Below are 21,680 nucleotides of genomic sequence, written 5' to 3'. Positions count from 1 at the left end.
CTCCTTTAACTCCATTGTCATCTGAGGTCCAACTGCCTCCCTAGCTGGTTTCCTGCTCTGGTATATTTAAAGAATTTGTTACTATTGGCCTCGATGTTGTTAGCGATATGCTCCTCAAAATGCTTTTTTGCATCTCTTATTGTTTACTTGTATCTCCTGCAAGTTTGTGCTCTCTTTTGTTCTCATTTGGGCAAGACTTCCATTTTCTGAAGGAAGCCTTCTTTTCCCTAATAACTTCCTTGACACTGCTTGTTAACCATGCCAGTGAGCTCTTGGACTTGGTGCTACCTTTCCTAAACCTGTGGTATACATTCTAGCTTACTGTAGTATTGAATAACTCCAAGCATTTTGAAGGGTTTTAACCTTCACTACCCCTTTCAACTTCTTTTTTACCAGGTCCCTCATTTTAGAGAATCATATCACAGAATCATAGGGTTGGAAGGGGCCTACAAGACCATTGAGTCCAACCCCCTGCTCAATGCAGGAAGACTGATTCCCATGCGGTCTTCCATCCAAGTACTAACCAGGGCTGACCCTGCTTAGCTTCTGAGATCAGATGAGATTGGGCACATCCAGCCCTTTGCTCAAGTTTCCTCTTTTAAAATCAAATGGGACTGTGTTGAACTTGCTTGGCAATTTTCTAGTTAAATATTTATTAAATCTGATAGGACCATGGTCACTGTTTTCAATTTGTTTTATAACACTCACATTTTATACCAAGTCCTGGGTGGCACTACTTAAAATTAAATTCAGGGTTGCCTCCTTCTCTGGTCAGTGCCATGACCAATACATTTCTGGGGTCTATTAACTGATAGAAAAATAGCTTTTCTACACTATGTGTTATATTAACGTATTCACAAGAATAACCCCGCATGCCAGTGAAAAGATGTGCCTTTTGGGGAGGTGGCCTTTGACCCAAAGGTTTTAGTATTTTAAAGTAACATTACAAAATATATTCTCAGTCTGAGAGTAGGAACTACAGAGTGCTAATATGGAAGCAAGCATATTTCATATTTTTCAGTTGCTCTATGTACTTATGAATGATGGCTTTGAGACATATTCCTGAGAGATTATGAAGAGAGTTTTTATTCATAAATTCAGACTACAACATAGGTCGTAAAGAATGTGCTCGTTCAGCACATTCTATCTGGATAGGTTCCCACATCCATTTTTTTTTGTACCAGTTAACTCTGTACAACTGTGTCTTCAAAGCAAGTTTCTATTTCATAATTTAATTTTCAAAGATAATGTGTGTCTTCTAGCATGTTAGTGTTTATTAGCCAACTTTCTAAACTGAGGAACCCTGAGTCAAATCCATCCCCAACATGCTTTCTAGATGACACAATTTTATCCTTCTGATTGTTACTATAACCATTTATTTGTAACATCACCATATTTGTAGGTACAAAGGTGAAGACTTAAGCAGGGGCAAGCCCCACAAGATGCTGAGAATTGCTGAAGGTTGTGCCTGTACATCACCTCAGCATGGAGGAGCAGGCTTTGGGTGGCCTAGCAAAGGGCCCTTTCTCTTAACCCCAACAGACTATCCACTGGCCCCATCTACTCCCACAGTCCCCTATCATAGGGAAGGGGAAAGGCCCTTGTTCTGCCCCCTAGCAAACCATCCCCGCTATCTGGGGATGCTGGGAATTGCAGTCCAACACATCTGGAGGGCAACGGGTTGGGGAAGGCTAAACTAGTCCTTTATTGTGCCACACATCGGTGTGATGGGTTCTGGCTACTTTTAGAACTATTAAATGTAACCATATTTCAAACAGTTCACGTTTCTGCTAAAAATATCATCTTAGGCTGCTTTAAAATATGCACTAACTTATTTTGTTCATGGTGCTAATTGTGAAGAGATGGCAATTAAGAACATGCTATTTGTTATGTGCAGCCAATGACAAAGTATTGGGGTTGAACACAGGAGAGCCAGGCTCAAATTCTCACTCCTTCATGGACCTCACTTTGTACACTGAATAGTTCTATTTAAACAAAATAGCAACAATTGTTTTTAAAAAATATTACTGACCATCTGCACCATCTCACTATGCAGAATTGCCAAGTGATGTGTGTTTTAAGATATGCAATAGAAGGCACTGTTCAGTTCTTGATTCTGTTTTATCACAAGGCCTCTAAGCTTGCAACCCTATACACTCTTACCTGGGAATAAGCCCTATTGATCTCAGAGCTTACTTTAGTGTAGATAGGCACTGGTGTGCACTGTAAATCTGGGTCTTTGGTGCTCTTTGGGCAGTTCTCCATTGCAGGAAAACATGGCTGCAACCCCATGTTTCCAGCCAAATGGCATTTTGGCTAAAAACACAGGGGTTGCAGCCATTGCGTAGGAAGTGAAAGTTCTCATGCCCTTTTGCCTGATCTCCTGGGTTCAACTATTATTGGAGGAGACTGGGAAGAGTAAACAACCACACCACTATTGTAAGGTGAGAACCAGCCTGTAGTGAAGATGGGGTGTCACGTGATACAACAAAGACCTTGAACAACCTGCAGAGATGGTAGTAAGTTGGCATCCAAGGCATAAGTACTCTTGGAAATTAGCTTGCAGTTCAATCCTCTTTCTAGGCCAGTATGCAGAATTAAGCATAGCAGCAATTATTCTACTGTACTGGTAACAGCAGCGGTACTATGCCAGTAGTATGGCTCAAATTTGGGGGATCAATACTAATCTGCGAAAGCTCTGCTAAAGGTTTAAATAGCTTTCTTTTAGATTAGTAAATCTTTATTAAAGACAATCATTTGAAGTTCAATTTGTTTGATATACACTAATTTAAATAGGGGTAAGGGTGGGAGTAACAGCCACAGATGTTAATATTGTAGTAATTTGTAGCTTAAATAAAAATATTGTTCAGTAATATGTCAAAAATGAATGATGACAAGGGAAATGCAGTTTGTATCTTCACATTTACAAGGAATGGAGTCCTAGTGAATTCAGTAGGTTTTACTTCCAAGTAAACATTCAAAATCACACTGTTAGGGTGCAGTCCTATGCATCATTAGACAGGAAAAAAAAGTCCCACAACTCCCAGTATTCCCCAGCCAGCCATGCTAGCTGTGGAATGCTGGGAGTTGTAGAACACTTTTCTGTATAAGCGTGGGTAAATGAAAACATTTAGACATTTGAGGTCATAAATGAGAAGTACAGATTGAGCAATATAATGGAAGTTGTAACAGTGCTCTTAGTTTAAACTGTTTGCTCCCTGGGAAGTAGTTCCTTATGGCTTACGTCAACTACAGTTTTAATTCAGCAGAAACAAATGCTTAACCTATTGATTGCTGCTTAACCTATTGATTGTATCAACCAGTTGGGAGCGCTGCTTCTTACAAAATATATTTACAAGAGAGTCTCAGATAGTGACTGTTGTACAATTTCAGAACTGTTGCCTTAAGAACATCTTTTTTTTTTAGACACTAGAAATGAATGAGGACACACTTACCAATTGCTCTGTCCTGAACAGCACAGTACTAAGAATCAATAACATCGCAGCAGCTCTCATAATGTAACTAAATCTGAATGATTTGGACAGGAAAACCAGTATACTGATTTTATAACTACTGTGAGTCTAACAAGTAGCACTTCTCGATTATGCAGTAACGTTAAGACACACATTATGAAAAAATAGAATGGCGTTCTTTCAGGGCAAAAGCAAGGCAGCTATTGTTAGAAGCCTATAAGAGAATCTAATTTTGGATTCCTCTATCAAGTAAACTAGATTTCCATGTAGTACAGCCCGATCTTAACATTTACTTGGAACAATAGCCTATTCATCTCAATGAGGCTTGCATCCACATTAGGGTTTCAGACTGTGGTATGAAACAGTGCATACAAGTAAGGCATTCCTTGTTAGAAGACTAGAGAACAGTTTCATGGGAGGAGGGGGATACAATAAAGAGCTACAGAGTTTATTCCTGACCATTTTTATTCCCAAGAAGCAGCTTCCTAAGAGAAGTAATGGAGTTGATTAAAAACTTTAAAAATCCAATCCATTTTATGCAGTCATTAAAATTGACTGCGAGCTATGTGGGTTGTGTGTGTGCGCGCGTTACATAAGTGATGAATTGTATAGCTATGAAATAAAGTCAGATTAGAATTAACATTCTACAAACTTGTAATTTTAGTTTTGAACCAATGCATTACAACCACAGGCTGTGGGGATCTTATAAGATCTATAGTGGCATAGCCAGATAAGTGCAGTGGAAAGTCACAAGATGGAAAGTCATTTTTTCTCTCTTGGAAAAGATCCATGTGGAATGCTTTCAGCTCATTAATAAAGGCAGGGGCAGGTTCCCTCCCCCACCCCACCTCCCCTCATATAATGCTGTTTGTTCCCAGTGCACTTGCTGCATTAATCAGTAGGTGTTTCCGTTTCAGCCGGACCTCTGATCAGTCTTCGGATTCCCCTTTTTCCCGCGGGTCCTTTTGGCTTAGGAAAACTTTGTTTGTGTGCATGTTGTTTGGGATGAACTTCTTCATAAAGGAAGTCAGCAGTTAGCTCATCTCCATCGTCTATTTCTATCTGTCATGAAGACAAGAGAGATGATAGTCGGAGTTATTTTGGGAAGATGAAAGGAACACAGTATGAATATTAAAGGTGTGAGTACTGTGCTACTGACAGTTTATAAAGTCTTATGACCCCCGAAGAAACACATAATCTGAGTCACCAAAAAGCATCCATGTGCATCTTTGACATGGCTGTAAAGCACCATACACTGATGATGCTAAATAAACTAAATAACGATAAATGTGCAGGGCCCCCTCTTAGTGGGTCAGAGCAACTAGTTATATTTCACCTTGGTTATAAACAGAACAGAAATTCTGATAGTAGCAATTTACAGTCCAATCCTATGCAGTTAGATGCACCTAAGCCTATTGAAATCAATGGGCATAATGTATATAGTTCTATATAGCAGGGGTGTACAATCTACGGGCCGCATGTTGCCCCCAAGTTGTTATTGAGGTGGGAAGGGTCTGAAATTTCCATCAAATTTGCTGTTGAGGACACTCCAGAAACTAGCTCTCAGAGGGCCTAATTTAGGTTTTATTTATTTATTTATTACATTTACATCCCGCCTTTTTTTTCCTCCTTAAGGAACCCAAGGCAGTGCACATAATCCTCCTCTTCTCCATTTAATCATCACAACAACCCTGTGAGGTAGGTTGGGCTGAGAGTTTGTGACTGGCCCAAAGTCACCCATTGAGCTTTCATGGCTGAGTGGGGACTAGAACCCGGATCTCCCAACTCCCAGTCCACCACTCTAGTTTTGAGGGAAATGTGGTGTGTGTGTGTGTGTGTGTGTGTGTGTGTAGGGGGAGCATATGTGCTCACAAGCATGAACGTCTGTGCATGTATGGTATCCGGCTCCCAACTGACACCGCTCTTGGGGGCAAAAAGGGTGTGCACCATTTCTGTGTAGAATCAGGCTGTAACTTTACCCACTTCTATAGTAAAATAGATCCATCAGCATCCTTTTCATTGATTTGGTCACTTAATAAATGGCATCAAAGGAGCACAGAGGGAGGTACACATGAGAGGAAATTGCCAAAGGAGGTAGTGGGCTCTCCCACACTGGAGGCATTCAGGATGAGGCATTCCACTTGAGAGGAAATGCTCCCTAAGGTAGCGGACAGCTGTGAAGTTGTCGCTTGTGTTCATGTTACCTAGATGTTACAAGCTAGTTAGAACAGTGACAGTGCTTTAAGAACGTGACCAACTGAACTGCAGGTTGGAAACCAAGGCTTCCCAAGAGCTATTGTGGTCATAGAATCATAGAATAGTAGGGTTGGAAGGGGCCTACAAGACCATCGAGTCCAACCCCCTGCTCAATGCAGGAATCCCAGTCAGAGCATCCCCGACAGATGGCTGTCCAGCCTCGTCTTGAACACCTCTAGCATGGGAGAGCCCACTACCTCCTTTGGTAATTGGTTCCATTGTCGTATTGCTCTAACAGTCAGGAATTTTTTCCTGACATTCAGCCGGAATCTGGCTTCCTGTAACTTCAGCCCATTATTCCATGTCCTGCATTCTCGGATGATCGAAAAGAGATGCTGGCCTTCCTCTCTGTGACAACCTTTCAAGTACTTGAAGAACGCTATCATATCTCCCCTCAGTCTTCTCTTCTCAAGGTGAAACATGCCCAGTTCTTTCAGTCTCTCTTCATAGGGCTTTGTTTCCAGTCCCCTGATCATCTTTGTTGCCCTCCTCTGAACCCTCTCCAGCTTGTCTGCATCCTTCTTAAAGTGTGGTGCCCAGAACTGGACACAGTACTCCAGATGAGGCCTAACCAATGCTGAGTAGAGGGGAACTAGTACTTCCCGAGATTTGGAAACTATGTTTCTATTAATGCAGCCCAAAAGAGCATTTGCGTTTTTTGCAGCCACATCACATTGTTGGCTCATATTCACCTTGTGATCTACAACAGTTCCAAGATCCTTCTCGCTTGTACTGTTGTTGAGCCACGTATCCCCCATCTTGTAAGTGTGCATTTGGTTTCTTTTTCCTAGGTGCAGAACTTGGCATTTATCCCTATTAAATGTCATTCTGTTGTTTTCTGCCTGGCACTCCAGCCTATCCAGATCACTTTGAATTTTATTTCTGTCTTCCAAGGTATTAGCTATCTCCCAATTTTGTGTCATCTGCAAATCTGATCAGCATTCTCTGCACCTCCTCCTCCAAGTCATTAGTAAAAAAGTTGAATAGTAACGTCACCCCATTGTACAATGTATGGTAATTACATGTTTGCCTACCATTCCATATATCTGGACAAATAGAGGTAAATTATTTCCACATTGCACACATGAAAGCAACAGAGTACGCCAGTGCAGAGTGCTTGGCCCCTGACAGTGAAGCATGGCAGCTGGTGGGGGGTACAGGAGAACGGCCCCACTACTAAGTGAAGGGGTTGTTCTGGCACTCTCAGGCTAGCAGCTATCCTGGCTGAAGCACGTAGCTCTGTGCAGGCTTTCAGGTGGAGAGCTACAGCACGCAAGTGACGGACCACAGCTGGACCCCAGGCAGACTGGCTTGTTGGATGATGTACATGGGCTGGATCCACAGGTGCCCTTTTGCACAGAGAAAGCTGTTTTGCACATCTCACACCAGAGTGTTGCACCAGAAAAATGGAACTAAACCCAAATATATTATTCTGCTCTTGTGTAAGTGTAAGAATCACTACAGAGCCTACCTACAATACAAACGGTATAACCTGTGTCAAATGTTCCACTATTGCTTGTGCACATGTTGTAGAACACTGCAGTGTCTAGTTTAATTCCGTTGACAATTCTTTAGAGCCAATCTAACAAGGGCAACGTAAGAGGATGTGTGTGTGCCCACATCTCAGGTGAAAATGAGGGCCAACATGCAGAGGCCTAAATCTCAAGGATGTGTCAGACAACAAGCAGAGAGCCCCAGCTGTGTCCTTACCTTTCTGATGATCTGCATCCACAGCTGTCTTTCCACGATTTCTAGGAGGGGACTCTTGCAGCTAGAATATAGCATCCGCTCTCGTATACTACACATGTAGCCAGGCATAGAGTAGATAAAAACTGCAGAAGATTTTACAAGTGTTGAGAAGTTATTCCAAACAATTGTTAGCAAGATTTGTTCCAAAGTTGGAAAAGTGTAAACAACTTTTATTGTACACTGCTTCACATCCATTGTAAGACAACAGAGGACCTTTAAAAAAAAAAAAAAAAAGGTGGAGGGGGTGATAAGGTGAAAAAGTTTTAAGAGGTTAAAAAAAACCCCAACGTATGTTTTGTAGCTTTCTAAATTTTTTGGCCACAAATTCCCTAGCCAAGAGACTTCTAGTTATGCCAGTTGTCTATTCAAATCTGTACACAGAAATACTTGCATACCTATGGATTCCAAGTAGTCTCCTTCGTGGGAATGTTTGTAGAGGAAAAAATGGTACCGTGCAGAATCCTTTGGAATTCTTTTTGGCAAGTCCTTCAGCTCAGTTGGGAGTGTACTAGCCAGGATGATAATTTCATTTTTCATATCAATTTGCTGTTAACATACATAATAGCTGTTGGCATAAAGTAGGTATACTATCTCTGATTCAAAACAAAATATTAAAGTGAAATAATTTTTGGTAGGGGGTGGAATTAAAATTGAAGTAAGACACAGAAGTTTATAACCAATGGTGTACAAAAGGCTCTTGGATTCCATCAGCAGAAGAAGGATGGAAGGAATTTTTGCTAATTTCCCTGCTGCCTGCAGTCCCCCCGCACCACCTCCTGCATTGTCCTGAAGGGTCCCAAATCCCCTGGAGTAGATTTGGGAGGGCAGGGTGCTGCAAGGGGGAGGGTGAATGTATAAAAAACCACCTCTTTCCCCATTCCACTGACAGAAGCCCCCGTTGCATCAAAAAACCTTCCCGTCAATGGAGGGACACCACTGGATAAAACAAAGAATTGGAACTCTTTACTATAAACAGTACAAAGGCTAGAACACTCGAGAACACAATTGTAGTGCTCTATCTGCAAGTATAGGTCTTTTCCATTTCTATAAACAGGAATGAGAAATCTATACAATAATAATCTTCAGGATTAAGTTCAAAGAGTGAAATCATGTACTTACCAATTGTACGTAGTTAAGTTGTTTGTTTTTCAGTTTTTCCAGAGCCTGGAAGGCTTCTCTGGCTATAGGGAATGCTACCCCTTGTAAAGTCTGATGTTTAGTATCAACACTGACTTCAGTTTGTACCTGGAGAAAAAAAATAGAACAGCTTAGAAAAGGTGAATATTGCAAAACTTATTTGTGTTCTGCTCAGAGTGCCAACTTATGGAAAGTGTACAAGAGACAACAGATAACCCAAACTTGTAGAATCTCTCATTTAAAACATTGTTCTTTCTTACCTATAATATTATTTCTTAATCAGAAGTTTAAAATAATTTTCTTCATTAAAAAGGAAACAAAGAGTCACCAGATAGGTGTGGTCCAGAAAAGTGGAATGTGAAAGAGGGGATCTGCTTCAATTCAAGCAGAATGTTTGTGCAAAAATAAGTGGATGGCCCATGTTCATATTTGATATTTAAATTCAGCATCAGAAAATATGTAAATATTCAAGGAGAAACTGATATAGGAGTTTAAGGCTGCTGTAGGGGCCTCATTTGGGTTTTTAAATCAACTAAGGGATCAATCCTACCAGGATAGGTGGCCGCCACCGAACTCGGAGGCAACCGCCTATCCAATGCAGGGCAGGAGGAGTGCAGAGGGGATCGTTCCCTCTGTGCTTCAGCTGCCCTGCAATTACAGCTAGACAGCTGATTTCGGCTGTCTAGCTGCGGGAAGTCGGAGGGTGGGAACGGCGGCTAGACGACACATTAGATGTGTTGTACCAGATTTCTGACTTCCCTGCCCTCAGCACGCCCCCAGGAACGCCCCGTTTTCATCATTCTGCACTCCTCTTCTGAACACGGGGCCTATGAGGCAGCACAGGAGGGGGTAAAGATCAGTTCTCAGGGAACCGACCTTGGTTCATGGGCTCCGAGGTCGGTTCCCAGGAACTGATGTATCCTATGGCCATCTAGCTGCTGACTAGCGGCCACAGGATTGCACCCTCAACAAATGTATGCACTGCAGGATAGTTATATGGCAAATTTTAGTCTGCAAATTTAGTGCTTATGCATAGTGTTCTTTATACTGGAAGAAATTCTTCCCCTCAAACACTACGAGGAACTAGATATTTATTCAAATATCTAGCCCCAAAATGCCTGTTAGAAATGTTGACAACTAGCAGATGCTGTCTTCTTGCAGAGGTTTATGCACATGGTAATCAGCATTAAATCGCAACCCCACCCTCTGAGAAGATTTTTCACACTTCTGGTTTCTGACATGCTTCTGACTTTCCATCAGCTTTTCAGAAATCCTAAGGGTTAAATGGGACCTCTTCCAGTTCAACCACTGATGCAGGAAATCTGCTGCTACTGCATCCCTGATAGGTTTTAGCCTCTGCCAACCCCCCCCCACCCTCTAATGAAGAAAGTTTGACTCCCAACACAGGGTGCAATACCTCACTAATCTTGATCTGTCGAAGTTCTTCTTCTGCTGCTGTCAGAGGGGCAGGGGAAGACTGAGTTATCAAGTACCTCTGGTAACCATTCAATGACACATCGTCCTGAAAACACAAAACCAGCAGCTTGCATGGGTGGTTTACTCACTGGAAAATTTTCTGCCGCAGCCTTCCAGGTCAGGAGCTTGTGGCCAAAAACAGTTTTACAATTGATGGAAGCCACCTTCGGGCATTTGGAAATAGAATGCATGGAGGAGAGATGGGGATGGGATGCCCCCCTGCCCCTGACATCCCCTTATTGATAGGGAGGGTTGAGAAGACACTGTAGCCATGCTCAGCTGAATAAGCTGAACGTTGCAGAGCAAAGCAACACCTGAGGCTAATATTCTGGAGAGCTGCCAACAGGCAGAATAGACAGTTTGGTCCGTCTACCCTAGTGCTGACCAATGGCCTGACTTGGTGGGCATTCCTACATGAGCGATTTATTGCACGCTCATGATTGGTCACTCACAGAAGTTTGCAGGTCCTTTACACAACGTCATCCACCTCCAGGACGTCTCCCGCACTTTCCCCTCTTTATCCAACTTTCAAAAAGATCAGGGATAAGCTGTAATAAACCTTAATGGTGCCATATTGGCAGTGTGAAATGCCACAGTTGTGCTATAATTCAGCCACTAGATGACACTGTTTCACTGAAAAGATAGAGCGTTGCTGTCTGAGAAGGGAAGTTCTCAATTCCAAATTGTGTTCGCCATCTAAAGGAGTCCATCATAAACTTGGAAAGACTCCAGAAGAAGAAAGCCCCAGTAAGGATGCAGGATTTTTGCTTAATGTAGAGAAGCCCAGTATGGGATAGCTACATATGTTCAGTGAAAGGAAGGAAGGAATGCCCTTTATGGCTTGGGATCTGGGTGCCTGAAGGAATGTCTGCTCCCACATCAACCAACTCATGCACTAAGATGGAGACCCTTCTTTGGATGCCCCCTCCGCGCGCCCCGCTGGCTCCATGGGGCTGGAGCTCTACTTGGATCTCCTCTCCCAGCCCTGCCGGGCTGTCTACATCTTTGCCAAGAAGAACAACATCCCCTTTGTGCTGAAGGATGTGGAGCTGTTCAAAGATTCCATCCTGGGGACGAAGGTGCCGGGGGCAGGCAGCCCAGGGGGATCAGCGCTGCCAGGTAAGAGCAGGCGCTCCGGAGGAGGCCTTCACAGGGCACAGAGGAGGCAGAGTGGCCTGCAGGGCTGGGCCGAGCGCGCTGGTAGCGAGTGAGGCAGCTGCCCAGCACGGCACAGCACAAAGTGCCGGCGGCGGGGGCTGAGGCCCCGTCTTCCACCCTGCTCTGGCTGCTGCAGGGGCCCCAGCCTGGACTGTGCTGCAACAGATGTCATGGGGCCCAGGCCTCCTCTGCCTGCAGGCCACCCTGCCTCTCCTCTCCTCAGCCCAGCCACCCTGGGTGGCAAAACCACAGGCCATTTCTGGTGGGCCAAGGAGTGGCAGTGGGCTAGACGTGGTCCTGGTCCAGTGCCCCGTTCATCTCTGGCTTCCCTGTGGGGCTTTGGGCAAGTTGCACAGCGGCCTACTTCACAAGGTGGCTGTGAGACCGGAGGAGGGAAGCGATGCGGTCCTTTCCCTCGGCTGACGGAGAATCAGCACCTCCTCCATCATTATGTTCCTGCCCAGAATGCAAAGGGGATTTGTTCTTGCTCTGTTTGCCTGCCTTGTTTTTTGCTCAGACTGTGAATTGTACATCGCCCAGAGTGGCTGGGTGACCAGCCAGATGGGCGATTAATAAATTTAATAAATAAATAATAATAATAAAATAATAAATAATCAGAGGTGAAGTAAATGGGGACTGGGGAGGGAAGGTCTTCTCTGTTGTTGCACCACTTATTAAATTCCTCAGAGAGACTTGCCTGGCACCTTGTTCAACTGAATGTGGTTACAATCCTCTGCTTGGCTGGAACCTATGATTGTGCACGGTTCCCAAACCCACGGAGACTGTAACAGCATTCGGCCAAACACAGAGCCTCTGCTCAGATCTTCTGTCAACCCAGATAGGTTGGGGTGGAACACACATCCTCATTTCCCCTCCCCACATCCTGCCAAATCACCCTTTGCAGAATACACACCTTGTTTGTTCCAAATACTTCATCTTTAATATGCCCACCTCCAAATTCTTTCTTCAGAGTTGCCCGAGTAGCTGCATACAACATTTTTTGACGAACCTAATAAAATGAAAGCTAAGCGTTAAAGCTACTCCTCAAGCTACCATCTGTGACACGGTAGTGTTAATAGCTATCTTAATCCCAGTGAAAAGTCTGAGCCTAACACTGTAATCACCGGTGAAAATAGACAGCAAGTATTATCCACTTCCTTCCATAATGCTGCACTCCTATACATGCTCACCTATTGAAATCCCACTGAATTCAACAGGACCTACTTCTGAGTAGACATACATAGGATTGCATGTAAAAGTCTTATGCTTTAAGATGTTATTATTCTTTCAAATAGCCTGAAAGGAAAGCCACCTACATACACACACAGTCAGTTAGAAGTCATCGCACCAGGATGCTATTCCAGACAGCTGTGGCAGATGTGCTCATGCCACACCAACTGTGTGTCATTTCCCACCCAACTGGCACTATGCCCCCCAGCTGGGTGCGTATTGGCCAGGAAAGACCCATGACATCAGCTTCGCCTATATGGTTGACAATATGGCAAGCCAATTGCTTGCCAAACAACATATTCATGGTGTGAGGGGTTCAACTTGTGTTTTTAATAGTCACTGCAGCTGTCATCCTGCTACGTACAGGAGAATGGTCTGGTGACCATGCAATAAAGATCCACTCATATCCTTGGGCGTTCTGAGAATCTAATCTGTACAGTATGTAACAAGGCTGCTTGTCTTCAAGGGGCGGGAGAACAAGGGAATCATAGTCCTCTTCCCAGGATGCACCAGGTTGTTCAGCAGATCCCACAGTAAGCTGTTCTGTAAAAATATAGATAAAAATGGTTGGTACACTACAGACAATAGCAAAACTCATTATGGTTAGCAATCTGATCAAAGAATTACAGTAGATAATTATTTCTAGTACAGAAATGATAAAAACTAACTAAGGGCACAATCCTATGCGTGTTTAGACAGAAAAAAGTCCCACACCTCCCAGCATTCCCCAGCCAGCCATGATCTGCTGGCTAGGGAATGCTGGGAGTTGTGGGATTTTTCTTTTGTCTGAGCATGCATAGGATTGCGCCCTAACTTGATCAACACCATGGAAGGAAAGCAGAAGTCTATATAATGGTTGGAGCTTACTAAGTTCAAGAATTCCAGGTTTCTAAATCTGAAGACTTCAACTGTATATTTCTGAAATATTTATAGCTATGTATCAGGGTATACTTATGAATGTTTGTTTTAAAGCCTTACATTTATAAACATGTAAAAATAAAGAGAGTTTAAGAGTTTGCCTGTAGAAACTGTAAAATGATATAAAGGATTTTGTGGGGTGGAAATCAAGTAGTTACAACTTACCCTGGCCCAACCTTGGTATAAAACTTCTTTTTGGGAGGGGGAGGTGGGGAGTATACAAGGTAGCAGCTTTTACTTTCTAAGCTAGAACTACTATTTTGATTTACAAAGAAACAAGCTTTAGGCTGACAGCTAAAATACAATGTAGCCTACAAGGTCTCAGTTGCTTAGTATTGTTGCCAGTGAGGCAGTAAGGGTGAGGAGTGAAGCCCTATTAAAATGCTAAGAAATAATAATGATTAAGATTTCTTAAGCACCTAAGAAATCTAAAACATGCTTACAATATTACAAACATACAGTCTAAAAACATGCAGCATTTGTAATTACCCAGAATGTTGAATAGACAAGGAAGTGATCATTTGTTGGATCTGAATTCCCCTGAATAGCCATGCTGATTTCAGTGAAGAGTCTGGCCACAAGTGTCAGTGAATACAGTTAAGTACCTAAAGTCACTGGCCACTTCATAAACACATTTATGCTTGGGAGACACAGATAACAGGAAATGGGAGTAAGAGATGGGTCAGAGTCCTCTTCAGGGATTACTCAGCCCTGGAGGTACTACCATGAATGACATTGGGACCAGGCTTCTGTTACAGAAAGTAACAACTGCACTAGGAGATCCTGCACTCATCTGAATGTTGGTTCCCCTTGACTAGGAAAAAAAGATCCTATTAACAAAATTATTTATCTTAAATTGGAGCTCTGTAAGTGCACTCTCTTCGTGCAATCCTCTAATGTCTCCTCAGAAGTAAGCCACATGGGGTTCAATGGGACTTACTCCCAGGTAACTGGGTATAGGATTACCTAGAAGTAAGCCCTATTGATGTCAATGTGGGTTACTTCTGAGTAGACATGCATAGCATTATGTGTATTATTTTTAAAATTTAATTATGCAATTAATATTAAGGTAGCTAAAATGCAACCAATTCCTATCAACAAGTAGCCCTTTGTTCCAAGGTCCCAAGATAGTAAATGTGTAATTACAAATGCTACATGTTTTTAGATTGTATGTCTCAAGATAGTAAACTGCACTGAGTTTCCTTTACTCATCTATGAAACCCTGAAAGAAGACAGAGTGCAGGAATGTAACACATACCATTTTCAATAACTAGTTTTAAAAACCTGTATTGTCCATTTCTAGCTCTAGCAAAAGTTTCCTTGACTTCTTCACTAGCTGAAAAAGAAAAAAGAAAGAAAGTAAAGGATTAACAGATTTTAGGCACTTCCGTTCGATTTTTAAAATCCATTTACTTGAACAAAGCATTAGAAAAGGTACAGCTAAAATTCTACTACATCTTTAACACAAGGCAGAGAAAAGTTCCCAACACCAAGACTATTACAGCTGCAATCCAAACATACTTACCTGGGAGTAAGTCTCACTGAACTCAGTAGGACTTATTTCTGAAATGACACGCATAGGATTGCACTGTAAGTTGTTTTTTGTTTTTTCTACTAAGAGCATCTAAGACTGCAATCCTATGCATGTTTAGCCAGAAAAAGACCTAGAACTCCCAGCTTGGCCAGACAGCATGGCTAGCTGGGGAATGCTGGGAGTTGTAGAATTTTTTTCTGTCTAAACTTGCATAGGATTGCGCTGTACATCCACGACACAAATCCACTGTTTTAAATTTCCTAGATTTTTTTGCATGTTGGATTGCCTAGCATGGTCAATCAGTAGATGAGTCATACACAGCAACATAAAAACCATTTGCCTACAGGAACTAACATACAAAAAGAGTTCCGTGAATGTGACTTTGCTACAACCAATGTAAATTGATCTTTTGTCTCCGTAGGCATATGGAAAGCAAAATCTGAATTGTGCCAGTTCTACAAAGGGGCATGGGCATGGATATCATGGGCAGAGGCTGAGGGGGGTGCTTCCATCGAATGCTTTGGAGAAGAGTTTAGAAAAGCGAAGAATTCCTTCCTCCCCACCCCCTTGCAGATAGCCCGTTTAAGAAACATGCCTAATCCTAATCCCCCTGCCAAGAGGAACACCTTGGCTGGAACAACAATACAATAAAGACTTTAACAAGACATACCAGTATGGTTTGCACAGTTTTAAACAGAATGAACTGTTAATCTACTTTACAGAAGAATCCCCATGCTGGGTCTACTGTCAGTGACACTGACCCAGTTGGAGATGGTTACAAAGTGTCCATCTTGTAAATAGGGTCTCTGGCTGGGATGGTTTAAATTTAGAACAAGGAGGAATTTAACAGGTGGAGTTTTTCTTATCACCTAGTCTCTATGTTGTAAAATTACTACTAATACCACTAATCATTTTTAATAATTTTACTACTATTGTTATTATTAACAGTAGTATTAATAATAACAATTCTCAGTTGTTGATTTTCTGCCTATGGGCTGCATCCAGTGTTAGTCTAATTTAAGTCACATTCATTTCAGTAGGTCTGCTCTAAGTAAGACTACCATTGGATACAATGCTATGTATCCTAACGCAGCATACCTTCATTTCAAAATTAAACACCCTCACTTTATCACCAGGAAAAGCCACAGAACCGACTGAGAATTACCAGATTTCAGTAAGGCTTCCTTCCCGAGTGTAGGATCGGACTGTAAATCCCAAAATGGGGTTTACTTCCGATTAAAATATGCACTGGAGGAAGAGGCTGTTGTTTTCCCATATAAGGGCCAAAGCAGGCATTACTTTAAATCTGTGTCTAGCAGCTACATTCCCCCTCCCCCATTTCATTTTTACTCTAGAGTAGGTGCACGGCATTTCGATATCGACCTGGAAACGGAGGAGGGGAGCGACGGGGAGGAGCCTTGGAGGTAGACTCAGATCCTCGCAACAGTGGGCCAGAGCTTGGGTTCTAAGAAAACTGAAGGAAGTTCATGGAAGGAAAGTTTCCCATCACCCCCTCCTCCTCCTTGTAGCCCTCCACACTGTTTAGGAGGGGGACCCATCCTCTGGCCCCTTTATGGATCACTGCCTTGTTGTGGCGAAGGGGCTTGCGTAACTCAGTGAAGCCATAAGCTATGCCGTGCAGGGCCACCCAAGACGGACAGGTCATGGCAGAGAGTTCTGACAAAATGTGGTCCACTGGAGAAGGAAATGGCAACCCACTCCAGTATTCTTGCCAAGAAAACCCCATGGAACGTATCACAAGGCTAAAAGAGATGACGCCGGAAGATGAGCCCCTCAGGTCGGAAGGGGTCCAATATACTACTGGGGAAGAGCAGACGGTATTTCCAAGTAGTGCCAGAAAGAGTGAAGCAGCTGGGCCAAAGCCGAAAGGACACTCAGCTGTGGATGTGTCTGGTGGTGAAAAGAAAATCCGATGCTGTAAAGAACAATATTGTTTAGGAACCTGGAATGTCAGATCAATGAATCAAGGTAAGCTGGAGGTGGTCAAACATGAGATGGCAAGATTGAACATTGACATCTTGGGAATCAGCGAACTAAAATGGACAGGCATGGGCGAATGTAATTCAGGTGACCATCATATCTACTATTGTGGGCAAGAATCCCTTAGAAGAAATGGAGTAGCACTCATAGTCAACAAAAGGGTGGGAAAAGCAGTACTGGGGTACAATCTCAAAAACGATAGAATGATCTCAGTACGAATCCAAGGCAAACCATTCAACATCACAGTAATTCAAGTCTATGCCCCAACCACTGATGCCGAAGAAGCTGAGGTTGATCGGTTCTATGAAGACCTACAACACCTTCTAGAACTAACACCAAAAAAAGATGTCCTCTTCATCATAGGGGATTGGAATGCTAAAGTAGGAAGTCAAGAAATCACTGGGATAACAGGCAGGCATGGCCTTGGTGTACAAAATGAATCAGGGCAAAAGCTAATAGAGTTTTGCCAAGAGAACACGCTGATCATAGCAAACACTCTTTTCCAACAGCACAAGAGACGACTCTACACATGGACATCACCAGATGGTCAATATCGAAATCAGATTGATTATGTCCTTTGCAGCCAAAGATGGAGAAGCTCCATACAGTCAGTAAAAACAAGACCTGGAGCTGACTGTGGCTGAGATCATGAGCTGCTTCTTGCAAAATTTCGGCTGAAATTGAAGAACGTAGGGAAAACCACTAAACCATTCAGGTATGACCTAAATCATATCCCTGATGAATATACAGTGGAGGTGAGGAATAGATTTCAGGGATTAGACCTGATAGACAGAGTGCCTGAGGAACTATGGACGGAGGTCCGTAACACTGTTCAGGAGGCAGCAACGAAATCCATCACAAAGAAAAAGAAATGCAAGAAAGCCAAGTGGCTGTCTGATGAGGCTTTACAAGTAGTTGAGGAAAGAAGGGAAGCGAAAAGCAAGGGAGAAAGGGGAAGAGATATCCAACTAAATGCAGAGTTGCAGAGAATAGCAAGGAGAGACAAGAAGGCCTTCTTAAATGAACAATGCAAAGAAATCGAGGAAAACAACAGAATGGGAAAGACTAGAGATCTCTTCAAGAAAATTGGAGATCTCAAGGGAACGTTTTGTGCAAAGACGGGCATGATAAAGGACAAAGAAGGCAGGGACCTAACAGAAGCAGATGAGATTAAGAAGAGGTGGCAAGAATACACAGAAGAACTATACAGGAGAGATCTGAATGTCCCTGATAGCCATGATAGTGCGGTCACTGAACTTGAGCCGGACATCCTCGAGAGTGAAGTCAAGTGGGCCTTAGGAAGCATTACTTCCTAGCGGAGATGACAGTATTCCAGCTGAGCTATTTAAAATCCTAAAAGATAATGCTGTTAAAGTGCTGCATTCAATATGCCAACAAATTTGGAACATTCAGCAATGGCTGCAAGACTGGAAAAGGTCAGTTTACATTCCAATTCCAAAGAAGGGCAATGCCAAAGAGTGTTCAAACTACCGCACAATTGCGCTCATTTCACATGCCAGCAAGGTGATGCTCAAAATCCTACAAGCTAGGCTTCAGCAGTATGCGAACCGAGAACTACCGGAAGTACAAGCTGGGTTTCGAAGAGGCAGAGGAACTAGAGATCAAATCGCCAACATTCGCTGCATCATGGAGAAAGCAAGAGAATTCCAGAAAAACGTCTATTTCTGCTTCATTGACTATGCTAAAGCCTTTGATTGTGTGGATCACAACAAACTGTGGCAAATTCTTAAAGTGATGGGAGTACCAGACCACCTTACCTGTCTCCTGAGAAACCTGTACGAGGGTCAAGAAGCAACAGTCACAACCAGACATGGAACAACTGAGTGGTTCAAAATTGGGAAAGGAGTACGACAAGGCTGCATATTGTCACCCTGCTTATTTAACTTATATGCAGAGTACATCATGAGAAATGCCGGGTTGGATGAATCACAGGTCGGAATTAAGATTGCTGGGAGAATTATCAACAACCTCCGATACGCAGACAATACCACCCTAATGGCAGAAAGCGAAGAGGATCTCAAGAGCCTCTTGTTGAGGGTGAAAGAGGAGAGTGCAAAAGCTGGTTTGAAACTCAACATTAAAAAAACTAAGCTCATGGCATCTGGCCCCATCACTTCCTGGCATATAGAAGGGGAAGAAATGGAAGCAGTGACAGATTTTACTTTCTTGGGCTCCAAGATCACCGCAGACGGTTACTGTAGCCATGAAATTAAAAGACGCTTGCTCCTTGGGAGGAAAGCTATGGCAAACCTAGACAGCATAGTAAGAAGCAGAGACATCACCTTGCTGACAAAGGTCTGTCTAATCAAAGCTATGGTTTTCCCAGTAGTAACGTATGGCTGTGAGAGCTGGACTATAAGGAAGGCTGAGCGCCAAAGAATTGATGCTTTCGAACTGTGGTGCTGGAGAAGACTCTTACGAGTCCCCTGGACTGCAAGGAGGTCAAATCAGTCAATCCTAAAGGAAATCAACCCTGAGTGCTCATTGGAAGGACAGATATTGAAGCTGAAGCTCAACTATTTTGGCCACCTAATGCGAAGAGAAAACTCTCTGGAAAAGACCCTGATGCTGGGAAAGACTGAAGGCAAAAGGAGAAGGGGACGGCAGAGGATGAGATGGCTAGATAGCATCACGGATGCAATGAATATGAACTTGAGCACGCTCCGGGAGAGAGCGCAGGACAGGAAGGCCTGGCGTGCTATGGTCCATGGGGTCACGAAGAGTCGGACACGACTGAACGACTGAACAAGGTGCACAGCCCCGATCCTGATTTCAAAAGCCCCACTCTGCCACTCTAGGGTCCCAATCCGGATTGGGGCTCCTGCGCCTACTCTATAGTAATAATAATTTTAAAAGACCAAGCGCTAGACACAGATTTAAAAGTAAATGTCTGCTTCCTACGGTGCTTTGGAGTCAAATGCGAGCACGCGACAGTAGGAGTTCGCCCAGCACAGCCAGAAGTCTCGCGGCCGCTCCCTCTAGGTCCCGGGCTAATCGCTTAGCGGCCAAGTCCCTACATGGCAAGAGGCAGGTGCAGGTCGACGGAGGCCAGCCCCTCCCCCTTCTGCCTCTCCCTTAAGGGGAAAGCGGACATCTGCTCGCGTCGCAAGGCAACCACCGCATTATCGTCCCGCTGGTGGCAACCTATTTACGCTCCTCCACTCTGCAAACGCTGCTTTGCATGATCGTCTTTTAAAAAAGGTGCCCCGATCCATCGTAGATGGGCTTTGGGGAGACTCAATCGCCCGAAGTCTGGACCTGAATCCCCAGCAAGCAAAAAGAAAAGAGAAAGAGGAGAGGAGAGGAGAGAAGCGGGCAGTACTTGATACTTTTTTCTTTTTTTTTTTAAGGAAAAACAGAGAGAAAGTATGCCGGGGCTCAAGTCTGCCTGTCTGGAATGGGCAGCCTCTGACTTGGACCCCCTCTCCGCAAACGGGTGGAAACAGATTGTCAGTGGAAGGCGCTTTGCACACGTTCAGAAGCACTATTCCTTTTGTTAGGACACTACCAGGGGAAATAGGCTCCGGGGGTTGCAGTCAAGCCCGGTGGACGGGGGGAATCAAGACTTTCAAAATCCAAACCACTTGGACTCCACTTGTAGTCCGGATGCCGGAAGTCTGGCCCGTCTCTGGCCCGCTCCCCAGCCGCCGGCAGGGCACAGCAGGGGCCGGACATGCGCGGGGCGGCGGGGGAGCGAGGCGCGCCTGGGGCAGTCCAGTGGGCCCCCCAGGGAAGCTCGCGCAAAGCAGGGAGCGCGGGAGGCCGCAAGCGCCGGTCGCCCCCGAGCGGTACCTTGGATGCCGGTTTGGTGGGACATGGCGCGGAGCAGCCTCTGCGAATCGCGACCGCAGGCACCGGGCGAAGGTGGGAGCTGCCGCGGGAGTCCAGACCGGCCCGGGGTGCGTCACGTGACGCGCCGCCGCCACTCAGCGGCTCGCATTCCTTCGCCCAGCCGGCAGCTCCTTCCGGCCGGGCGGCTGTGCCGGGATTACGTCGGGAGCCGCGCGCCGCGTGCCGCCGTAGCAAGGCTGCCGTCCGTGGAGGGGAAAGGCCCGTTGCAAGTAGCAAGCCCGATCCCCTTGCAAGCCTCCTCGGAAGTAACAGCTCAGCCCTAGATGTGCTTGCTCAGGAGTAAGCCCCACTCTATTCCGTCATTGGACTTAAACCCAAGTAAGTGGCCACAGGACTGCAGCCGAATAGAGCAAGCCTACGTACTTGCTTAGAAGTAAGTGGGACTGGTAAAATGAGAATCCCTGAAACCAAAAAGGGATCCTCATGATTTCATATGATTTTTACAGGGGAGACCCCCCCAAAGCACCATCATTATTCTAGATCTATCCGCCTCTGTGGACTGAACCAGGAACATCATGGATTTGCCACTTGTGGGTGCAGCCACGGCACCAAAAACAGGGATCCTAATGATTTTTACAAGAAAGATACCCCCAAACACCATCATATCCCAGAGCTCATCTGCTTCCACGGACCGAACCAGAAAAATCACAGATCTGCCAGTCATGGGCACAGCCGCAGTGCAAAAACAGGGATCCTTGGCACGGATCCTCTTGATTTAATATGATTTTTACAGAGCAAATCCCCCAAACGAACATTATATCACAGAGCCATCTGCCTCCATGGACTAAACCAGAAAAATCATGTATCTGCCACTCGTGGGCACAGCCATGGCAAAAACAGGGATCCAAAGCAGGGATTCTTACAATTTTTACAAG

At 44.3% G+C, this 21,680-nt stretch overlaps 1 protein-coding gene across 1 annotated transcript; it reads right to left on the bottom strand.

Moving 5' to 3' along the window:
- Nucleotides 1–1,061: 1,061 nt before the first annotated feature.
- On the bottom strand, nucleotides 1,062–20,854 carry TWF1 (twinfilin actin binding protein 1). Its single transcript, XM_084810667.1, has 9 exons — nucleotides 20,746–20,854; nucleotides 14,656–14,733; nucleotides 12,844–13,022; nucleotides 12,163–12,258; nucleotides 10,033–10,137; nucleotides 8,598–8,723; nucleotides 7,874–8,024; nucleotides 7,440–7,561; nucleotides 1,062–4,535 (listed from the first exon to the last, which is right to left on the bottom strand). The coding sequence occupies exons 1-9, from the start codon at nucleotides 20,768–20,770 to the stop codon at nucleotides 4,365–4,367; spliced, it is 1,053 nt and encodes a 350-aa protein (XP_084666793.1). The 5' UTR covers nucleotides 20,771–20,854; the 3' UTR covers nucleotides 1,062–4,364.
- Nucleotides 20,855–21,680: the final 826 nt, after the last annotated feature.

Source organism: Heloderma suspectum, chromosome 7 (genome assembly GCF_057233095.1).
Source record: "Heloderma suspectum isolate Gila_16-S chromosome 7, 16-S_ref, whole genome shotgun sequence".
NCBI classification, from domain to species: Eukaryota; Metazoa; Chordata; class Lepidosauria; order Squamata; family Helodermatidae; genus Heloderma; species Heloderma suspectum.
Note: the sequence above shows the minus strand (reverse complement) of the source record. Positions and strands in the feature narration are given on the sequence as shown.

What these genes read in the sequence shown, in the direction of transcription:
- TWF1 (XM_084810667.1), bottom strand. Translation starts at nt 20,770, where the DNA reads ATGTCCCACCAAACCGGCATCCAAG. An exon ending in AAAACTAGTTATTGAAAATG is followed by an intron (nt 13,023 to 14,655) that starts GTATGTGTTACA and finishes ATATTTTTACAG; the next exon opens with AACAGCTTACTGTGGGATCT. An exon ending in GGATGCAGATCATCAGAAAG is followed by an intron (nt 4,536 to 7,439) that starts GTAAGGACACAG and finishes TCTTCATGACAG; the next exon opens with ATAGAAATAGACGATGGAGA.